The 21,598-nt window shown below is 39.7% G+C and overlaps 3 protein-coding genes across 3 annotated transcripts; all 3 read right to left on the bottom strand.

Annotated features, from left to right (window-relative positions):
* Positions 1-6,415: 6,415 nt before the first annotated feature.
* LOC125017764 (olfactory receptor-like protein OLF4) lies at positions 6,416-8,438 on the bottom strand. The gene is made up of 2 exons (XM_047601239.1): positions 8,391-8,438; positions 6,416-8,286 (listed from the first exon to the last, which is right to left on the bottom strand). The coding sequence occupies exon 2, from the start codon at positions 7,895-7,897 to the stop codon at positions 6,929-6,931; it is 969 nt and encodes a 322-aa protein (XP_047457195.1). The 5' UTR covers positions 7,898-8,286; positions 8,391-8,438; the 3' UTR covers positions 6,416-6,928.
* Positions 8,439-13,316: 4,878 nt separating this feature from the next.
* On the bottom strand, positions 13,317-14,288 carry LOC125017200 (olfactory receptor 6B2-like). The gene has a single exon (XM_047600062.1). The coding sequence runs from the start codon at positions 14,286-14,288 to the stop codon at positions 13,317-13,319; it is 972 nt and encodes a 323-aa protein (XP_047456018.1).
* Positions 14,289-17,377: 3,089 nt separating this feature from the next.
* LOC125017808 (olfactory receptor 11A1-like) lies at positions 17,378-18,298 on the bottom strand. Its single transcript, XM_047601317.1, has one exon. It carries the CDS (start codon positions 18,296-18,298, stop codon positions 17,378-17,380), a length of 921 nt encoding a protein of 306 aa, XP_047457273.1.
* Positions 18,299-21,598: the final 3,300 nt, after the last annotated feature.

The following is a 21,598-nucleotide window of genomic DNA, read 5'->3' as shown; positions in this document are numbered from 1 at the left end:
TGTATCACTCAACCTGGTCAAAGTGGTTAAATTCCCCTTCAAATATCCCCTCCCTGAGCTCAACCAAAATCCCCGCAACAGAAAAGCCCAAACAGATGAAATTAATCAATATGCCAAATTATAAATAATTTGATCAATATTGTGACTATAAAGGAAACAAAACCTGGCCCTTAGCATGCATCTGCAAAATACAAATAGAAGGTTGCAATGCAGTATGCAGTATAAAGAAATGCTATTCCTAATATGTAATCCAAAGAATTTGTTATTCAGAGAAGTGGACTGAACACAGCACTGGGACCCAAAGCTAAGCTTTGAGCCCAAATTACACTTATTTTTCTTAAGAAATTTCATTTTTAGCACTAAACAAATGGAGTTACTCGTTACTTTCCTTGAGATCAAACTGGGCTGAATTTGACCCCTGAACTAAAACTAGTTTGACTCCCCTGTCCTAAACATATATGCTACTTCAGAAAATAATAGTTTTTATTTATTTTTTTCATAATGTTTTTTGTGAAGTGATCATTTTGTACACTTTGTTTATTTAAGAAAAAGTGGAAGTGCAATGAAGGGAGAGATTTAGTTTCTGAAAACTCTGTCTGAAAAAGATTTTTTTTTTCATTTGTTCTCAAATGATAATTTTGTGTTGTTCCTAAACAAAAACATTTAATGTGACAATAAAGTATTTTGTATTTACTTATATGCTTTGCCCAAATTCTGTACTAGATTTTAATTGAGTAATAATACAACAGGCAAATCAAAAAAATGCTTAAAAGTCACGAAAACTCATGCAGATTTAGACTGACTCAGATTTATAAATGATGACTTGATATGGACCCCACAGTATGTGTCGAACACTGCCTACTGCTGTTGGCTAGGCTAGTTAGCTGCTGTGTTCTTGTTGGTTGCTAGCTGGTAGCTGACTGCTAGCCTGCTGGTCGGTTTTCAGTTGGACTGGGCTCCTAAATGTCGATGACCTTGGTACAAGGGATTGTAACATCTTATCCTGTGTAATTATACCAGACTGATGGTATTTTCATGGCCTTTAAAGACATTTTTTTTTTCTTTTAAGTGTGTATATGTATTTTTGGAATGGTAAACCTACAGCATGTTACCGCTGTAGCTGCTGCAGGTGGAGGTACCTGCACAACTGACAAAAACTGATTGTTGTGGCCACTTGGAAGCAACAGTATTTTCCCTTTTATGTACAGTTCCACGTGCAGCTGCTTAAGAACAACATGATCACTTTGGGTGTGGGGTTTTCGTCCATCTGATTCATTTGAGACATGAAAACAAGCCAGTAGGTAGATACCAGAAGAGGTAAAAAAACCAAAAAAAAAATGCAGTCTGATGAGATGAAATTGGCCGAAACTGGTCAATCTGAGAGCTGAGAGCATCTTATATGTCCTACGCTTCGTTCCTACTTGTCTCCAGCTCACATGGAGGCCCCCTTTTTCTATACCATCTATAAATCTACAGGCAGTCATGTCCATGTACAGCACAGATACAGACTCAGCAAGTGAGCTCGGGGGTTTTTTCGTCTTATTTGGCCATGAACTGCTCTGAATCACTGCTACAATGAAGTGTACACACAAGAATGTGTGGCAGAACTCCCATGAGATTCACGGGAGGGGGCGTGGGGGGGGGTTGCATGTTTTTCTGTTGGAAGAGAGAGGCCGGGGAGTTAATACACACAGTGCACAGCATATGTTGATGGTGTCAAGATAAACATTTAGGTCTGGTTCAGATGTCGTGATAGAATGTATGTAACCGCGTGGGAGAGAACAGCAACAGAGTGGGAGCATGGTGTGTATTTGTGTAAAATGGAGAGATGGTGTAATAGACATTGTGTAAGGCATAACTATGCAGATTACGTAGAGTCCAGATGCATGTAAGCCTGGTTTCAATGTTGTGTAAAGCTCTGTGCCCTCTTGAATGTCTGTCTTTATGAGGACTAAAGGGGGAGTCAGGGCATTTTTGCAAGGTGAGAACATTTTGGCTGGCTCTCACTTTGGGCCGCCTGTTTGAGTATGAAGTGAGGGTTCATTTTCTTGAATGGTGTGACTGGCAACAACTGATTGTTTCTGGCCACTTGGTGGCAGCACAGACAACAATATGACAGAGCCGTATATTACAGAGAGTCTGTCCAACTAGAGAATGTAGAGTCTGATCTGTCCCTCTATGCTGATTGGTTCTGAGCTGGTCACGTGTTTCATGGGCGCCATGTTAGATACATCTAACCAATATTCACCCATAGAGAAGTGGCAATAACAGAGAATAAAGTTGGATTAAAAGTTAAAATATGCCACAGTGCTCAGCCTACGGCTCCAGCACAGGATCAGGAAAACACGGAGGAAACTCCACCGTTTCCCCAGTGAACAAAAACAGAGAAAGTTGTGGAGCAGAAGATTAAAAGGAAGAACTGGACGTCAGCTGGTTTCTCTCTATTATGTGATGAGGTAAATGTCAATGTCTCTGTTTGACGTTTGTTAAGATTTTATGTAGAAAAATAAAGTCACACCATCATTAATGTGAACCTTGAATGAGTGAATGAAGTTTGAAGTTAGCCTAGCCTTATGCTAACCTTATGCTAGCCTTATGCTAGCTAGTTATCTAGACTAAAGGCTTAGAAAAATAGCAGCTAGCGTCATATATACTGTGAAACCCATGTGTTCATGTAATTTATGTCCATGTAGACAGACACATTTAACTGACACATAACTTTACCTCAGTTACTACTAAGTTATTATGGCTAGCATGCTAATGCTATAATGATAATACTAAATAACAGTAAGACTAGTTTAATTTTCACTATTTCTGAGTATTTATAATTTTTCAGAGTAATCTGAACCTTTTAATGGTGATGGATGAACACGGAGACTGAGGAGAAGGTAAACACAGCTCCATGACTGATGAGGTGATTGGGCTACAAAGCATTTTACAGCTCATTTAAGATATTTAAAGGAAGGAAACACTGGGATATTTAAGTGAGGACCTTTTACATATTGACAGATGTTGGTAATAACATTTATAGGCCTGTTATTTGGTGACAATAAGACATTTATTTCAACATCCGTCCCATAGAGTTACACTGTAGAATCTAACCTCTGATGTAGCAAACATGGCGCCTCAACTCAACATGGATGAACAGATGAACAGTTGGACAGACTCTCTCTAACATACAGCTCTGCACTATGATGCTGTAGGTTCTATACGTTAGCATACACACTACCATATCCAGCCTTAAAAGAGCATCGTACTTACACTGGTATTTGTGCTCACATGATAGAGTTGTAATAATAATAATAATATGACTCAGTCGTTGCTGCAACCAAGTTGCACATTTCTCTTTACATTCCTGGGAATCCCCAGGGAGCAGTTTAAGAGTTAAGAACTGTGACCTTACTCAAAGCTACGTGTCTGAACAACTTCCTTTTAATATATATGTGCTGGTCAGGAGTTAAACAAACTTCAAGTTGTTAAAGCTACAGAGGAGAATGTCATGCATTCTCACGTATTATTGCCTCCTTTTTCCCGCGATAACGAGTTAATTTCCTGTTTTCTCAAAATCTGAAGTTATTTATATCGGGAAAACAAAGCTTTGTTTTCAAGAAAGTTCTGTAGTACGTGACCTGCCCTGCCGACTGATGGATGCTCTTAACATAATGCACTAATAATGGTAATAATAATAATAATAGCCTAATATAATTAATACTATAAGGTGAGCCGTTCGTTTTGTGCTTTAATGTTTGCAAGATAACAGTAAAGTTTCTGGAGATCTCGCAAAAACAAAACTTTATTTTCCCGAGATAACGAGATAAATACATAACTCAAGATCTTGAGAAAACAGAAAACTGCAGATAGTAAAATAATAATTTTGAGGCTTTCTCTGAAAAGGAGTCACTCTCCACTTCATTGACAATTCTTGAATTTATGGATTTATGGAAGGATTCACTTGCAAATAGCAATGATGCTCATAGACAGACATTCAGTCCAGGAGATGTGAGTTTGTTTAATTATGTTAAGAGGTCACTACTGTACACATGAACAGGTAGCACTTCTAAGAGTCAAAACAACAAAAAAAAAAATACCATCATTTGGTTGAAATCTAAATGTTTTAACTTCGATAATCTATGTTGTAGAACCAGGTATGTGCTTTGTGTTGAGGCGTGCGCCTCTGCAACATTAGTTCATGTTTGGTCTAGCGTAGTGAATTTACACACACACACTGCTGCCACCTAGTGGTGAGACATGAGGCTGCAGTCCAGCAGATTTCACTTCTGTCCATTTCTATTGAACTGAGCAGTTAGTGCCAACATGGCCACCATTCAAACTAAATTATGTCAGAGGTAAAAAGTGGTGTATAGCAACAAGTGGTGCACATAAATAAAGAAAAGCATCAAAATTAACTGAAATTTTAATTACATGTTCAGAATTTTCTTTGGATAACCCACTACTCAAAAATCTGTGAGTTATGTTTGACACAAAGGTTAAATAAGTGTTGTTAAAAAAATGTAATTCAAAGGGTTTTCTTTTATTTAATTAGAAGATAATATCAGATGGTAGAACTTGCATCATGGCCAGAATCCCATAGGACGTTTACACTTAAAGCTCAGTCCTGTCACGTTGAGCGTGTGGTGAATCCAGACGCAGGGCACAAGGGGAGGAGAAACAAAATACCTTTAATGTACACCTACAGATTTGTGAACAAAAGGTGCTGAAGGGACTGCAGGGTTTTCAAAAGATAAATCCGAAAGAACAAGTTCTTTCAAAACAACTAAACCCAAGAACTCCAAGAAAACACCAACAGGGTAACAACACATGCAGCTTGAGGTTGGCGAGACAAAGGTGAAACTAATGAGAGGAGAAACTAATCAGGCAGGAAGAAGCTTCTGTACTCACAAACTGACACCTTTCTGTTTCCTGCTCATTGTTCACTTGGTTTTTCTCAGGTCTATTTAGTGCTTCAGCTACATGTTCAAATTGCAGAAGCAACAACACACCACTAGATGACAGCACAAGCATGTTGTTTTTATTTTAGGCTGTTGCACTGTCTCTAAATTAGTCTCTAAATAAAAGGGATTTGCTCATGGACAAGGTCAACTATTTATTACACTGGGAGGAAGACAACAATGTAGATAATGTCCATCACACTAGGTTGGACTCTTTTGATTGTCTCCCACACATTTGCTTTGTACAGTAATTTATAAATAAGTGTTGATTTCGACGTCCTTTTCTTTTATCACTCATAACTTCCAGTCAGACATTTGGCCTATACCGGGACGATGCAGACCACAACCACTGTGTTTTCACCGAAACTATTGAGCCACATTTATTAACCTTCAAAATGTCAAACCCATATTTTTTTCTACATTGCATGACACTTTTCATGTAGAAAATCCAGATTAATGGATTTACCATATATGATTCCTTGCCCTTTAGTGGTGAGCAGATGTAAACACGTATTTTAGACCATTAATTGTCACTTGTCAACGTACACATTGTCTCATTAGACAACATTAGGCCACTTCAGTTCTGTTTTGATGTTTCCTTGATCGTCTCTGGCTGGGTGATGCTTCTAAACGTCACTGAGCGGCACAGGGATGCAATTTAAAAATGTGTTGAAGTTACCAAATACGGCTCCTCGCCCCATGAAGGATTAGCTTCATGAATATTTCAGGGCACATGGCTGATTTGAGAGACAGATGGATGTTCTCAGAAGCTGCTTTCTGTCTGTCCAGACGTCACCTGTTCACCTCAGCTCCTCTTTGACCATTTTTGAATTTGTTTGGTGCAGTGACACTGGTATTGTTCAGTAAAATGTATGAGTGATGTCACCGGGGGTTAATGTCCCTTGTCATCTTCTTGCAGGACAAACGCCCTCCTGTCTGCTGAAGGTTTGTTTGATTTGTTTGTTGAATTTGCACCGTGGGTTGGAGTCAAAGTGTTGTTGTCATCTGTCTGCTCTTAGAATAAATACATTTAACATATTATTAGATTGATTATGCAAATTATTTTGTGAATAACAGAAGGTCAAAGATTAGATTTGTTCCAGAGTCCTGTGTAGGTTTAGTTATTTATTTATTTATTTATTTAGGCGGGGATTCATCAGTATCATAACCAGTTAGTGACGAGTTCACAGAAAAAGAGAGGCAAGACACTGTCTACATATTTCAGTGACATAGTTAAACAGGGGAAGTACAATGTGTACCATTGTTTATTGAGGTAATTATCATAGGCACATTACACATTACATTGTTCATAAATAACAAATGAAAACTGGTGAAAGAAATCACATAAAGAGGATTTAACACTGGAGGAGTCGTACAATAAATGCAACCAAACACTTAATAACAACATGTCTTGTGAAGGTTCTCAGCATTTAAGAAATGAAACTGGACTTGGAGAAAGTAAATAATCAATAGCAGTAGTTTATTCGTCATGTTTCATGAGCAGTTCTTTTTATGTTGTTAGACAATAAAAAAAAAATTATTACTTTTTAACCTTCAAGAAGAACATTGCTTTGATTTGTGGCCATTTCAGTCCATGAACAAGAGGATTATTAATGGAAAGAATAAGCAAATACGTTAAAGATAAAGCACATTTCTCAACTCCTTTTAACAGAAAAGAGAGACAGAAAATGTGAGAAATTATGCAATGCGAGGCGCACAGGTTTGCAGAATTTGCAAAGAAAATCGTGTGCAGCTTAAAGATTCAATGAAGCAATAAAGCCTCATCTTGCAATTCCAGTTACATTTAACTTTTGCGTGTTGTACTTTTGTCTGAAAAGCGGGGAATATTTTACACAACTTTTCAAATGTCTACAAATCACCCTTTTTAACTTGTGCAGCCAAAAACATAACAGCAAGGTTCTTTATCTTCTCTAGATGTATGTATGTCTTCTTAATTTGAGAGTAATAAACAGAGCTTGTCATCTGCTAACAATGTGCATGTTGACTTTTAGCGTTCGAATGCAGGACGCACTCTTCAAAACAATCACTGCTCTGATTTGTGGCATTTTTAGTCCATAAATCAGAGGATTAAAAATGGGAGGAAGGGCCACATATAACAAAGATGAAAAAATTTCAATGGCTGGATTCGCGTCATCAGTCTTATAACGACTATATGATTGTTCAAAGAAGAGAGAGAAGATCATCGCCAAAAATGATGTAGTGTGAGGCAGACAGGTTTGAAACGCTTTCCATCTGAATTCACGGGAGCTTGTCATGCAGACAATCAGAATGCGCAGGTAGGTGTACATGACAAAGAACAGGGGGATAAGGGACAGGACTGTAAATACCTGACCGTAAATCTGGTTATCCTTAATGTTGTTACCACACGTGAGCTTTACCACAGGCCAGTTAGAGCAGAAAGTCCTTTCCAGCTTGTATCCACACAAAGTTAAACGAGCAACAAAGAGGACACCAACCACACAATGACATATAGACATGACAACAATAACTACTATCAGACCTCGTACTATCCCAGGTGTCATTTTAGCGTGATAGTGCAAAGGCTGGCAAATAGCAATATATCTGTCATAGGCCATGGCGGAGACAAATTTAAGATCACATGAAACATACAGGTAAATAAAATACATCTGAACGAAACAACTCGGACGTGAGATCCAATGAGTGTCAGACAGAATATCTGTCAGAAACCTGGGAAAGAATGCGGCTGAGCCATACAGAGCGTTAACAGACAGACAGCAGATGAAAATATACATGGGCTGATGCAGAGACTTCTCCTGGTAGACTATCGTAATTATACCAACATTAGCACAGATTATACTCATGTAAAACAACAGACATAGAATGAAGAAGAGATATTTGAGGGCCCCATAGTCTGCAAACGTTGTGAACTGAAAATAATAAGGATTCACACTACTGTTGTTTGTCATGTCCGGAAAACAGCAGAGCTGCGAGAAAAAAAGGTGAGAGTTTTGGAGGGAAAGACGGCTACCAAACAGATTAAATGAGGACCAAACTGTGGAATAAAATGGCTTCAAAAAATTTCCTTTTTGAACATGCTGTTAACAAAAAACATTCATTTACGCTGCACATTTCAGACACATAAATCTGACAGTATTCTGCACAACTAACACATTTTAAGTCATTCTGAAACAAACACGTAAATCAAATCAAGGAAAGAAAAGAACATGTTATAAATGCACAAGAAACATTTCTAGTGGAGAGTTATCAGTGTGTCCGTGAGTAAAGCATCATATTAGTTCAATGAATGAGGAAGAAATGAAGACAGGTTTTCACCAAGATGACAGAAAGGCAAAATCTGAAAAGCAAAACAGTCACATGTTAAATTTCATGAAGTGAAAAATGTGACCATGAAACACTTTCAGCAATGCAATTTGTAGAGAACTAAACAAATACACTTACATCTGTGCAGCTAATGAAGACGTTCAGAAGACGGTCTCAGCATCAGTGTATGAAAACTTCTTCAACACAGATACTGATATGATGAACTTTTATCTTGTTCTTCTGTTACACTGAGAATGGTCACATGAACCGACAAAGTCCAAAGGGACATAAAGTACATCATTAAGGGACTACATGTGTAATTTTTCACAGGGACTGTAAAATTAAACCAACATGGAATTCCATAGATGGCAGTTCCTGCAAGGTGTTGCAAGAGTAAGAAATAGTTTGAGATTATCCCATGTGACAATTCTACTGTGCACTATTTTCCTGTTGAGAAAATAAGAGAAAAGGAGCAACCCATAGAATGCAGATTCAAAAAAAGGCAGTAATAGTGCTGTACAGCCATTTGAAATGTGCTATTTTGTTTCAGGTGCCTCCTAATGCACAATATTTCTCAGTTATTGAATTATTGAATATTTGAACGTTTTCTTTTGTGTTCACCCAGATACTCAATACTGGCTTGTCTGTAACATTAGAGGGAAAGTTTACCCCTTTACCAGATTGTGTCAAGGCTATATCTAAGTTCTTCTAACCACCTACACACCCACAGTGGTCAAGGTGGCAGAAAGGGAGGTCTTTGCAAGGAAAGCTCTGACCAGATCTGGTCGAATCCAAGCCCCTTGGCTGATGCCATGACTAGTTATGTTGACCATATAGCTAGACCATGGTTACTGGGGCCCCACCCTGCAGCCAGGCCTGTGTCTGGGGCTTGAGGGCAAGCCTTCACCAATGGGGTCTGGCCAGGTCCAGCCCAAACTGGAGACATGCACTCGCCTCCTTGTGGGTCCACCAGCCCAGGAGGAGCATTAAGGGTCTAGTGCATTGTGGATCAGGCAGCAGGCTCTTTTTTGCTGGAGTTGCTCCAAGTGAGAGGCGGCAGGTCATGATCTGATCTGGAACCATGAGGTCTTCAGTTATTGGACTTCTTTGCGAGTCTCAGTCTGTCCACAACTAACACCATGTTCAAAAATAAGGTTGTTCATCTGTGCTCTTGGTACCATGACAGCCTAGGTCATAGGTTGGCAATTGACTTTGCAGTCATACCATCTGACGTGGGCGAGCTACGTTCCAATCCTCACCTATGGTCATGGAATTTGGGTAGTGACCGAAACAACAAGATTGCGAAAACAAGCGGCCTAAATGAGTTTCTTTCGTAGGGTAGTCAGGCTCAGCTCTAGAGTTAGGGTAAGGAGCTCGGACACATGGGAGGAGCTCAGGGTGGAACCACTGTTAGTTAGTTGCGGTGGCTCAGGGATCTGTTAAGGATGCCATAGGGGTGCCTGGCACAAAAAAACAAAAACAGAACAACAAAATCATGTCAATGTAAAGTCTGGCTGAATCGTTGGATGGGGGGGTACACCCTGGACAGGTCTCCAGTCTATCACAGGGCTAACACAGAGACAAACAACCATTCACACTCACAGGCACACCTAGGGTCAATTTAGAGTCACCAACGAGTCAACAAGCATGTCTTTGGAGGTGGGAAGAAGCAGGAGTACCCGGAGAAAACCCACGCGGACACAGGGAGAACATGCAAACCACCCAGAAAGGGACCTTCTCGCTGGGAGGCATCAGCGCTAACCACCGCTGCGCCGCCCCTTTGTTTATCACTCATGCTAATACCAGCTAGGCAGCTACGGAGTTTCGTGGGCAGCCTCAGCTCTTGTGTTGCTTTAGAGACGTGGCGCATGTGTAATGCTTCTGTCAAGGAGGGGGGTTGATGAGGTTGTAGGTGGGGACCCAGATGCAGGACTATTGATGAGGCAGGATCTCCAAAACAACAAGGTATTTAATAATTAACAAAAAGCGCTGCGCACGGCAGGAAAACCAAAAATACAAAAGAAATCATCAAACACAGCAAGGTAACGTGGAACAAGGACAAGGAAACATTGAACATGGCGTGGAGACGTTAGAGTAACATTAACGACGCGACAAGGAACAAAGGGGAAGGCAGGGCTATATATACATATGAGGACAATCAACGCAGGTGAAACCAATAAACAATCAAGAGACAAGGAGGCACAAGACAGGAAACTAGGAAACATGACAAAATAAAACAGGAAACACAACATGACATGGACAGACATGGAACCTTGACAGATTCAAGGTCTCGCAATACCCGATCCATGACTCCATAACCGATTCATCTAGGAATTAATTGTTAATTCGTATCAATTGAGGAGGCTGTTACTGATGCAGCCGTGTCTCTTACTTGATGAACCGAATATCCGGTCGCGTTGGTTTATCGTTCACAACCCTAGGAAGCAGTGAGTCTTTTGAACATTTTGTGACAACATTTTGTTGAAGTTGCTTGTTAAAGACTGTGGCTACACAAACAGCGTTGAAATGGTCAGGGACCGTGTAGTGTTCGCCACCAAGTCACCTAGAGTCTGAGAGAAGTTGCTTAGCAACGGACCGGGGCGGACACTGGAGAAAGCAATAGATACAGCGCGCTCCCATGAACTATCACAAGCACAGTTAAAGGCTTTTGCAAGTGAATGTCAAGTGCATGCAGTCAACCACAACATGGGAAAACCAGGCGCTAGGAAAAGTGCCACTAACAAGCTAAATGACCACCAGAAGAATCAGGAGAGAGACTGTTGTATGTGTGGAGAAAAACCGCAACTACACCACAGAGTGCCCTGCTAAAGGAAAGCAATGTATGAAGTGCAAGAAATTCAACCACTATGCAAGAGTGTGTAAAACAAAGAGTGAAATACAGGAACGTACACATCGTTAAAGATGTCGATGAGGACTACGATTCTGAACTGTATGTGGACACTGTTACTGCAGAAGAAGAGGATGAGGAAAGTGCATACGCAGACATCGGACTGGGACCACAGAACCGACAGCTGAAGTTCAAGCTGGACACTGGACCTCCAGCGAGCATAATCCCTGCCTTTGCCACCCTCATGCCCAAAACACAGTTAAAACCCCCAGATCATAGGTTAAGAGGCTATGGGGGACACTCACTTGAAGTGAAAGGCTACTGCAACATAAAACGAAGGTATAAAGAGTGGTCAACCATCCAGAAGGTCTATGTAGTTAACTGTAATGGCCCCCCACCCTAGGCTTCAGAACATGTAAAGCATTAGGTCTTATTAAAGTCAGCAGTGAGAGAGAAGAGAGAACCACTCAGCCAGACAACAACTTAAGTGAGTATGCAGATGATTTTAAAGGCATCAGCACATTCACAGGTGAATGTAGTTTCACTATTAATCCAGAGGTAGCACCAGTGGTTTGCCCACTACGCAGAATAAAGTTTGCATTAAAGGGCCAACTAAAAACAGAGTAAGACAACATGGTGTGGGAAGGCGTTAAAGTAACAGAGCCTACACACTAATGCCCTAGTAGTGTGTGAGAAACCAAAGACGGGCAAGCTAAGACTATGTCTAGACCCAAGACCTTTAAATAAGGCAATAATGAGGCCACATTACCGTTTACCTACACTTGGGGATGTAACATCCAAATTAGCAGGGGCAGAATTTTCAGCATCTTAAATGCAAGATCTGGCTATTGGGCTATTTAGTTAAGTAAGGAGTCATCACTACTCACCACATTTCACACTACATTTGGTAGATACCGTTTTCTCAGTCTGCCTTTTGGCATTATATCAGCCCAATATGAGACTGAGAGGAGAGGAGATGAAACATATGAAGGCCTTAGGGGCGTGGCTGGGATAGAAGACATTGTTGTTTTCCGGAAAAACAAAGGAGGAGCATGACCACAACCTCAGAGCAATGCTCAGCAGGACCAGGGAGCGAGGGATGAAGCTGAACCCTGAAAAGTGTCAAATCAGCCAGAGATCACTGAGGATGACGCTGGACGAGACGCAGAAAGTGACCAGCAACAATCTGTGTCTGTGTGTGAGCCAGATCGCTCTGGACCTTATCGTACCAGATGTGGTCGTGTGATTGAGCCAAAAAGAAAAAAAAAAAAAAATGGATCTCATCTTGCTGTGAAAATTGAATATTGCATTTCTGAATGGTGTTTGAATGAATTTTAGCTTGTGTTTTGAAAAAAAGTCATTGTAAGAATAAGACATTTATTTACAAATGACAGCAGCATACTGTTAATTAATGCACTGGACTCCAAAAGACTGTGAAAGTTATTTATTGTTATTTGTGACTTGCATAAGCACAGCTTATTTATTTAATTCTTGTTCAAGGGAGATGTAATATTCCACGATGTTCCATGTATGCTTTTATTTTGAAACTCCAGAGTGGACTGTAACAGTATCTATGTTTACTGTTGCCAGGGGAAATAAAGAACAGTACAGAAAGCTGAAAGTTACAAACCTGCAGTCGAGGTATCCAGTTTGTGTTAAGGTAGATTATAAACAGATTGTAAATAGTCTAACACAACATCATAAATGCCACGTATTCTGTGTTGTGGTTCAACCTGAGGTGTTTCACAAGGTTTGTTGTGTTGCCACAACTCAATAGTTTCATTACTTTCTGTGTTCTTGCATTACCTCCAATGACTGAAGTATCAGAAAAATATGAATAAATGTGAATAATATGAATAAATGTGTCAAAATGAAACCATATAACATAGCATTTAACATAACATCTTTCTTTTTTTTTTCCATCTCCGAGCTGTAAATATGCCCCCGGCCAGGATATCTGGATTTCCACATCAGTAGGCAGTGTTAACACCCGGCCATGCAAACCTGTTTTACTACTAGTGTGGGATTATTCTATAATATTTACTCATCATCACAGTAAAATAGTCCATCCTTAGTCAATCTACTGCATTAATTTGCAATTCCTCAACGAGTTGAAACTCAGAATTTTGAAAAATACCGTGATATAGATTTTTGGTCACACCGCCCAGCCCTAGTACATCTCCTTAATTTGAGACTAGTAAACAGTTAAAAGCTTGTCATCTGCTAACAATGTGCATGTTGACTTTTAACATTCGAATGCAGGACGCACTCTTCACAACAATCACTGCTCTGATTTGTGGCATTTTCCATCCATAAATCAGAGGATTAATAATGGGAGGAAGGGCCACATATACAAACGATGAAAAAACTTCAATGGTTGGATTCATGTTATCAGGCTTATTACGACTATATGATTGTTCAAAGTAGAGAGAGAAGATCATCGCCAAAAATGATGTAACATGAGGCAGACAGGTTTCAAACGCCTTCCACCTGAATTCACGCGAACTTTTCATGCAGACAATCAGAATGCGCAGGTAGGTGTACATGACAAAGAACGGGATGCCAGTGGACAACAATATTATGATCACCTGACCCACTATGTGGTCGTACTGATAGTTGTTACCACACTTGAGCTTTACCACAGACCAGTTAGAGCAGAAAGTCCTTTCCAGCTTGTATCCACACAAAGTTAAATGAGCAACAAAGAAGACACTACATAAACATTCAAATAAAGAAGAGGTAACAGTAAGTATTATCAGACCTCGTACTATCCCAGGTGTCATTTTACTGTGATAGTATAAAGGCTGGCAAATAGCAATATATCTGTCATAGGCCATGATGGAGATAAATTTAAAATCACATAAAACACACAGGTAGATAAAATACATCTGAATGAAACAACTCGGACGTGAGATCCAATGAGTGTCAGACAGAATATCTGTCAGAAACCTGGGAAAGAATGCGGCTGAGCCATACAGAGCGTTAACAGACAGACAGCAGATGAAAATATACATGGGCTGATGCAGAGACTTCTCCTGGTAGACTATCGTAATTATACCAACATTAGCACAGATTATACTCATATAAAACAACAGACATAGTATGAAGAAAAGATATTTGAGGGCCCCATAGTCTGCAAACGTTGTGAACTGAAAATAATAAGGATTCACACTACTGTTGTTTGTCATGTCTGGAAAACAGCAGAGCTGCGAGAAAAAAGGTGAGAGTTTTGGAGGGAAAGACGGCTACCAAACAGATTAAATGAGGACCAAACTGTGGAATAAAATGGCTTTAAGAAATACACAAAAAATAACAAAACACTCCAATAAATACATTCATTTACGCTGCACATTTCGGACGCATAAATCTGACAGTATTCAGCACAACTAACACATTTTAAGTCATTCTGAAACAAACAGACAGAAATCAAATCTCGAGGGATAAAGTACATGTTATAAATGCACAAGAAACATTTCTAGTGGAGAGTTATCAGTGTGTCCATGAGTAAAACATCATATTAGTTCAATGAATGAGGAAGGTTTTCAATCTACCAAGATGACAGAAAGGCAAAATCTGAAAGGCAAAACAGTCACATGTTAAATTTCAAAAAGTGAAAAATGTGACCATGAAACACTTTCAGCAATGCAATTTGTAGAGAACAAAAGTGTTTAAACACTTTTACACTTATGTCCTGTGGTCTGTGCAGCTAATGAGGACGTTCAGAAGACAGTCTCAGCATCAGTGTATGAAAACTTCTTGAACACAGATACTGATATGATGAACTTTTATCTTGTTCTTCTGTTACACTGAGAATGGTCACATGAACCGACAAAGTCCAAAGGGACATAAAGTACATCATTAAGGGACTACATGTGTAATTTTTCACAGGGACTGAAAAAGAGAAAAGGAGCAACCCATATTTCTCAGTTATTGATTGTTCAGTATTTGAACGTTTTCTTTTGTGTTCACCCAGATACTCAATACTGGCTTGTCTGTAACATCAAAGGGAAAGTTTACCCCTTTACCAGATTGTGTCAAGGCTATATATAAGTTCTTCTAACAACCTACACAGTGGTCAAGGTGGCAGAAAGGGAGTTCTTTGCAAGGAAACCTCTGACCAGATCTGATCGAATCCAAGCCCCTTGGCTGATGCCATGACTAGTTATATTGACCATATAGCTAGATCAGGGTTACTGGGGCCCAACCCTGGAGCCAGGCCTGTGTCTGGGGCTCGTGGGCGAGCCTTCACCAATGGGGTCTGGCCGGGCTCAGTCCAAATCACACTCCTTGTGGGTCCACCAACCCAGGAGGAGCATTAAGGGTCTAGTACCTTGGGCATCGGGCGGCAGACTCTTCTTTGCTGGAGTTGCTCCGGGTGAGAGGCGACGGGTCATGATCTGATCTGGACCCATGATGTCTTCAGTTATTCGACTTCTCCTAATCCATAACTAATGCCATGTTCAAATATAAGGTACTTGGTGTCAATGTCCATCTTATAAGTCAATTAGACAAATAATATGGATTGGAATCATTTAGTTTAATGCATAAAATCACGCACACAGTTTCTTAATAATTTCATCATCTCACAGCAGGAACCAGATACACAGCAAATTAAGAAACAAGAAGCAACCCACAATAGGTGTGTCTCTTTTTGTTGTCTCTGAAGACTTTTCTAGTTGGGCATAGATGCAGATGTTCCCATTAAATATATGATATGTTCATTTTGTAGGCGCTATAAACATTATTACTAAAAAACAGAAACAATGATTATGTCATTGCTGGTAAGGTTGTTCAATAAAAAATAAAAAAAACTGCAGCAAATTGACAAGGAATACATCTACATATAATACACCAGAAGAGTCACAAACTGTAGTTTTGTTACAATTACACCTTTTTGTCTAGCAAGTTTCTCATGGATTTTATCCACAGGGTTTTTCTATTTAAACATCAACTTCCCACCAGTCAAATGCCTTTTGGATGATGTACTTGAGAAGTCTGTTGTCTGTCAGGACTGAGGATCTGCGGCCATAGAGGTGGTCATAGAATTTGTCTGTCACCCCCATTTCAAAGTGAGGATCTGGAGTTTGTGTGCAGGATACCTTATCTCAGCTGGACTCAAAGTCCTGCTGGTGAAGGCTATGACCCTGTACACTCCATCCTAAACCTGAGCCAAGACGGCGCAGAGCCCCTCATCCAAGGTACTGAAGGTCAAAAGGCAAGCTGTAATCATGACAGCCCAGCACTGGAGCCATTGTCAGCCTTTATGTCAGGGTCTGTAATTGCCTCCTCACATTCATCAGTCCACAAGAAGAGTGGGTCAGGTGCTGGGCTTTTCTTCCCTCCCCTCTTTTTATTTCTAGGGTCAAAACCCAAGAACTGTAGTCCTTGCCGTTTGTGGGCCTTACCCATTCCCTTAGCCCTGCTTATCTTATCTGGGTCTGTCTGGATCCCACTAGTCAACACCAAATGACCCAGATACTGGAGGGTTTTAGCTTCAGGCGATGCTTAAAAACCAGCTGCAGTCTTTCTATACACTCAGAGATTTAAGAGAATATGACGAGGTCATTGAGATAAATCAAGAGCTGAGTAAAGTTCAGATCCCCAAAGCAGCAGGTAATTTTGTGTTCATACACAGGCCTGACACGCTGCTGTAATGTATTTAATGTATGAAAGACAACAATGCCTAGAAGTCTTTATTAAATTGGCATTGAGACCAACAATAAAATATCAGCAAATAGAAAGTCTAGGGAAGAAAACAGTGTTTACATTTAACAAAGAAAATGCTCATTTAAGCTAAATGATCTCCTGCCGGCTTTAGAGTTAGCTACTGTCGCACAACATATGTACTTATCTTAGTCAAACACAGACCTCTTTCATGAGTGCATTTTCGTTTCTCTTTGGCTTCTCTTCCTTGTTACATATATGTAATGGGGGCAGAGCTATGCGGCATCTAAGGTTGCCATTGCTCCACCGTGTTTTGCAGAAATTGTGTGATGACAGACAGTCAGAGAGAGGTCAAAGCATTTCCTTCCAACCCTGCAGGAATGACAGAGATAAAAGTAGTGATAATGCAACACGTTTCTCACAATATTAGCTGTTATTTCAGTATGAGCAGCACCAGTAAGGCTCAAAATTTAATAAATTATTACATTGTTACATTATGCGCAAAGCTGTATTACGTTATGTGCTTATAATTTTATTACATTATGAGCCAATTATTACATTATGAACTGTTATTACATCATTTAGATTATAAGTTGCTACAAGTGATACCACATTACATCACTTTGCTGAACAAGCTCCTGATATGTTTATGAATTTCTTTCATTTTAAGTCCATATATAATTGGATTAAAGAGAGGATGACACAAAAGTATTTGTAATCCTATTATTAAACGTACAATCTGGGGGAAATTGTTTTCCATCCGAACCATAAGCACATCAAAAACACTCAAACAGGAGAAGTGAATTAAAACCAACAGGTGAGGTAAACAGGTCTGTGCAGCTTTTTTCCTCACTTCTCTACAACTTCGATAGGTTATCACAAATATTCTGGTATATGTGAAAAGTATGAATAGTACAGGAAGAATTATAGTATTTACCAGAGCCACCAAGCCATATATATGCAATAACCTGGAAGTGACACAGTGGAGCTTGTAAACTGTGCTGTTGCAACTTATTCCTTTGAAAGTAAAATGACACAGTTTGGCATTAGCACTCAGCATAACAGGCACTGTAATCTGACAAGCAGGCAGAAGCCAAGATAAAACAAGAAACATGCTGACAGTCGTTTTTCTCATGATCATTGGATATTGCAGAGGTTTACATATGGATACATATCTGTCATAGGACATGGCAGACAAAAGAAAATACTCAGAAATTCCCAAAGAGTAAGTTACAAACCACTGAAAGAGACAGGTTTGATAAGTTATCATTTGCTTTTCAGATAACATGTCAATCAGAAGCTTTGGGTAGAGCATGGTGCTGAAAAGAGCAGAATTCATTAACAAAGCTGCAATGAAAATGTACATAGGCTCATGGAGGTTTTTATGAGACACTATGATACACACAATCGTACAATTAAAGCAAATTATGAGAATAAAGGATATAAACATGATCACAAAATAAAGATATCTGTACTTGCTCACATCCACATACCCATCAAGAGTGATATATGTTATATTTAATTTGCCATCCATCTTCTGTCTGAAATGAAATGTTGAAGAATAAAAGGGGTTCATTACATTAAACATGCATCATTCAGTCATCGGTACTTGACCTAGAAACAGACTTCCAGTGAACACCAGAATAAAGAAAAAGTTAACCGTGACGCGGTTTTTATCTGACTACTTAACCCTCTCTGGATCTCATTAACGTGACATAATTTGTCTGTCAAACTCAGGAGGCCTAGATTTTTCCAGGTAACCTTTAATCTCAAGCATTGTGATAACATACCAATTAATTTTATTGTTAAGTATATATTTTTCAATTTAATAATTGTACGTGATGTTTTACCTGACGTTGGAAAAATACAAGGTTAAACTGTTGCACACAATGCTGTCTGTATTTGCAATTACATACTAGAGGGAAATCTCCCACAGATAAGGCCAGTGGCGTCTTTAGGGACCAGTGGGGCAAGGCTCCACCAGAGGGCACTGTGCATATGTTCATAAATAATGAACTTTGTCCAACTTTATCACTGGAGCAGTAGTTGGAGATAAAACGTTTGGGACCAATTGGGATCAATCGGAGGATTTAATAATTTCTCAAGAGGGAGAAGACAAAACTAGGTCATTCAACCAGGAGTGGTTTAAACAGAAATCGGGAAGTTTGTATTGGTGAGTCTAATTTTAGTCTAAATGGAATTGATAATGTAGTTTACATATTGTGTGATTTATAGTGGAGTTTGATGCATAACTATGTGGGCAACACAACGTCATGTGGGCTCCCCACGGAGCTGTTTACCTGTGGAGCTGAAATGTCCATTTGGCTGTGGTATATTGCGCTATATTTGGCTTTGTATATTGATTGCTGTGTATCGCATGTGCACTGTCTATGCCATGAGCCATGCATTGTGTTTTTATTGTTGTCAAGTCATTGTTTCAATGTTGAGTGTTTGATATAGTGAGATCTTGAGCACAGCTGTTTGGTGGTACTATTGATATGTTCATATATGTCGTCAGATTGGCATTGTTTGTGTGATGGCATTATTCAGCTGCAAGATGTCTGTGCAAGTTTCTGATGGGTGTACCCACAGAGTTTGCCTTTGGCTAGGTGAGGCACAGATGCACCCAATCTTCAGCCTTCTTGTTGTGTTTAGTTGATTTCACACAGGACCTACTGTACATGAGTGAATGTAATCTTACTATGACTAGTGACAGATCTTCAAACCCTGTGGCCATTTGGATATCTGACCAGGACGTTCTCTTTCATCAAATTCCATGCACAGCTCAGTTCTAGGCTACCTGGGTCCATCTTTGCCTGGTTTACTCAGATTTTGAGATTAAATTGAGCTTCTAGTGCAAATCTCTGCCCCTGTTCCTCAGGTTAATAACCCAAAATGCAGCCTTACCCAAGGTTCTCAGCTACCATTCCCTGCCTCAGCCATAGAGACATTAACATACTCAGTTATCCAGTCTCTCCGTTTCCTGTCTGTTTGTTGACTTTTGAGGTCAGCTGCCCAAACTGTGACAAAGTGGTGAAGCTAAAGCCTCTTCCATGGCCATCAGATGCAAAACCCAGACCCTCTTTAAAAACACACACACTTGGACAAATTTACTGTAGTCTTGTATGAATACTAAACCGAAAATAAAAGTCCTGTAATAGGGGTATGAATCCAATCTCAGTCTGATTTGAATGACAACAGACCTTTAAACTGCCAAAAAATATTAAGGAAATAGATTCTATATATATATATTAGGTTTGGTTCATTGGCATCCTATGAATAATATTTTTCAGTGTGAAACCTTCGTGGTGATTTCTCTGAATTATTTTGGATTTTTGCATTATGAGAACCAGAAGGTAGTTTGACTTTATTGTAGATTGCCCACAAGGAAATAAATAGTGGTAACAAGGTTATACTTTGCAACAGAAATACACTTAATTTATTTGACAGGTTTCACATTTTAAATGTTAATGGTCAGACTGGAGTCTAAGGATGCCTCCAGCATAACTGCACCCGGGACATTTGGAGAGGCATGAAGCTGATCACCAGTTTCAACATCAAAGTCACACAGCAGGACAGTGGCCAATGAGCTCAGTGCCCTTTTTAATAGATTCAACAGTGTCTCAGACCCTTTGCGTACCAGCCTCATGTTGGTGTGAATGCTGCTATAATCTACTTGCTGCAGCAAGCTGACTTTCAACTGGATGGTGGGAAGGGTACTGTGAGGATCATGTTCTTTGATTTCTCCGGTGCTTTTAACACCATTCAGCCCTTTCTGATGAGTGAGAAGTTGCTCAGAATGGGTGTCAGCTCCTCCACTGTCTCTTGGATTGCTGACAGGCCTCAGTTTGTGCATCTAGAGCAGGCATGTCAAACTCAGTTTGGCTCTGGGGCCGGATCCAGACTTTCTGTTCTCAGGTGGGCCGGATCAGCAAAAGAATGTCAACTCCAAATATTTAGCTTTGTTTTTCAGTACTATGCTTTATCATTCAGCCTACATTTGTAGTCTACCCTCCAAATTATAATCACGGATGACAAGGGATCTTTTCTAAGCACAACACATTTATTCAAAACCAATGGGAAAAAAAAGATTTTTCATGTTTGGTCGTGAATGTGTTAACAACTAGTTTATTTTAACAGTTGAGTGAATGCAGTTTTACACCTGAACCAACTCACCACACTAAACAAACTCAAGTGGGAGCTATAAAAAAAATATTTTCGCCTTAATTGTCATACTGCTTTGAAATAAATGAAAAAAGAAATACAAAATAAAATAAAATAAATAAAAAAGTTATAGCAGTGCATGGGCAATAGGATTAGACTACGTCAGATCAAACTACTAGGCTGGGCCTACTGAAGTTGAGAATATACTGCACAATATTAATTGTCTTTAATATGACATACTTGTCTTTATGATGAGTGGCGCCGAATATTAAACTCTTTGAACACTGCAACTTGCTGATTACATACCAAGCACACTGGTTTTGCATTCACTTCTGTGAATAAATACTTCTTGGTCCATTTCTCCTGGAAAACTCTGCACTCCGTGTCCACTCTTCTTTTTTTTGACAGTGCCATTTTGGGAAGGGTGTGTTGACCGATAACTTGTTTAGTAGTGGTGAATGGTGAAGCAAGATTGCCGGTTTATTTTTACTTGGACACATCACTTTGCGAATGTTTATTTCCTGTGACTAACTCGTGTCAGTGCCGCATGCTTGACGTGAGCGCTTTTACACATTTACTGCCCTCTAGCGGCCGGAGGGAGCATTTGGTTTGTATTTATTTTAAAAAATCACAACTTTTAATAGAAATTAGCTAGAGACTCGCTTCTTTT

The sequence above is a fragment of the Mugil cephalus genome, chromosome 12 (assembly GCF_022458985.1).
Source record: "Mugil cephalus isolate CIBA_MC_2020 chromosome 12, CIBA_Mcephalus_1.1, whole genome shotgun sequence".
NCBI classification, from domain to species: domain Eukaryota; kingdom Metazoa; phylum Chordata; class Actinopteri; order Mugiliformes; family Mugilidae; genus Mugil; species Mugil cephalus.
The sequence above is the reverse complement of the archived record's forward strand: the minus strand, read 5'-3'. Positions and strand labels throughout refer to the sequence as shown.

Bases quoted from the DNA above. Each gene is read 5' to 3' on its own strand.
- LOC125017764 (XM_047601239.1), bottom strand. From the start codon at position 7,897: ATGACAAACAACAGTAGTGTGAATCCTTATTATTTTCAGTTCACAACG.
- LOC125017808 (XM_047601317.1), bottom strand. From the start codon at position 18,298: ATGGATGGCAAATTAAATATAACATATATCACTCTTGATGGGTATGTG.
- LOC125017200 (XM_047600062.1), bottom strand. From the start codon at position 14,288: ATGACAAACAACAGTAGTGTGAATCCTTATTATTTTCAGTTCACAACG.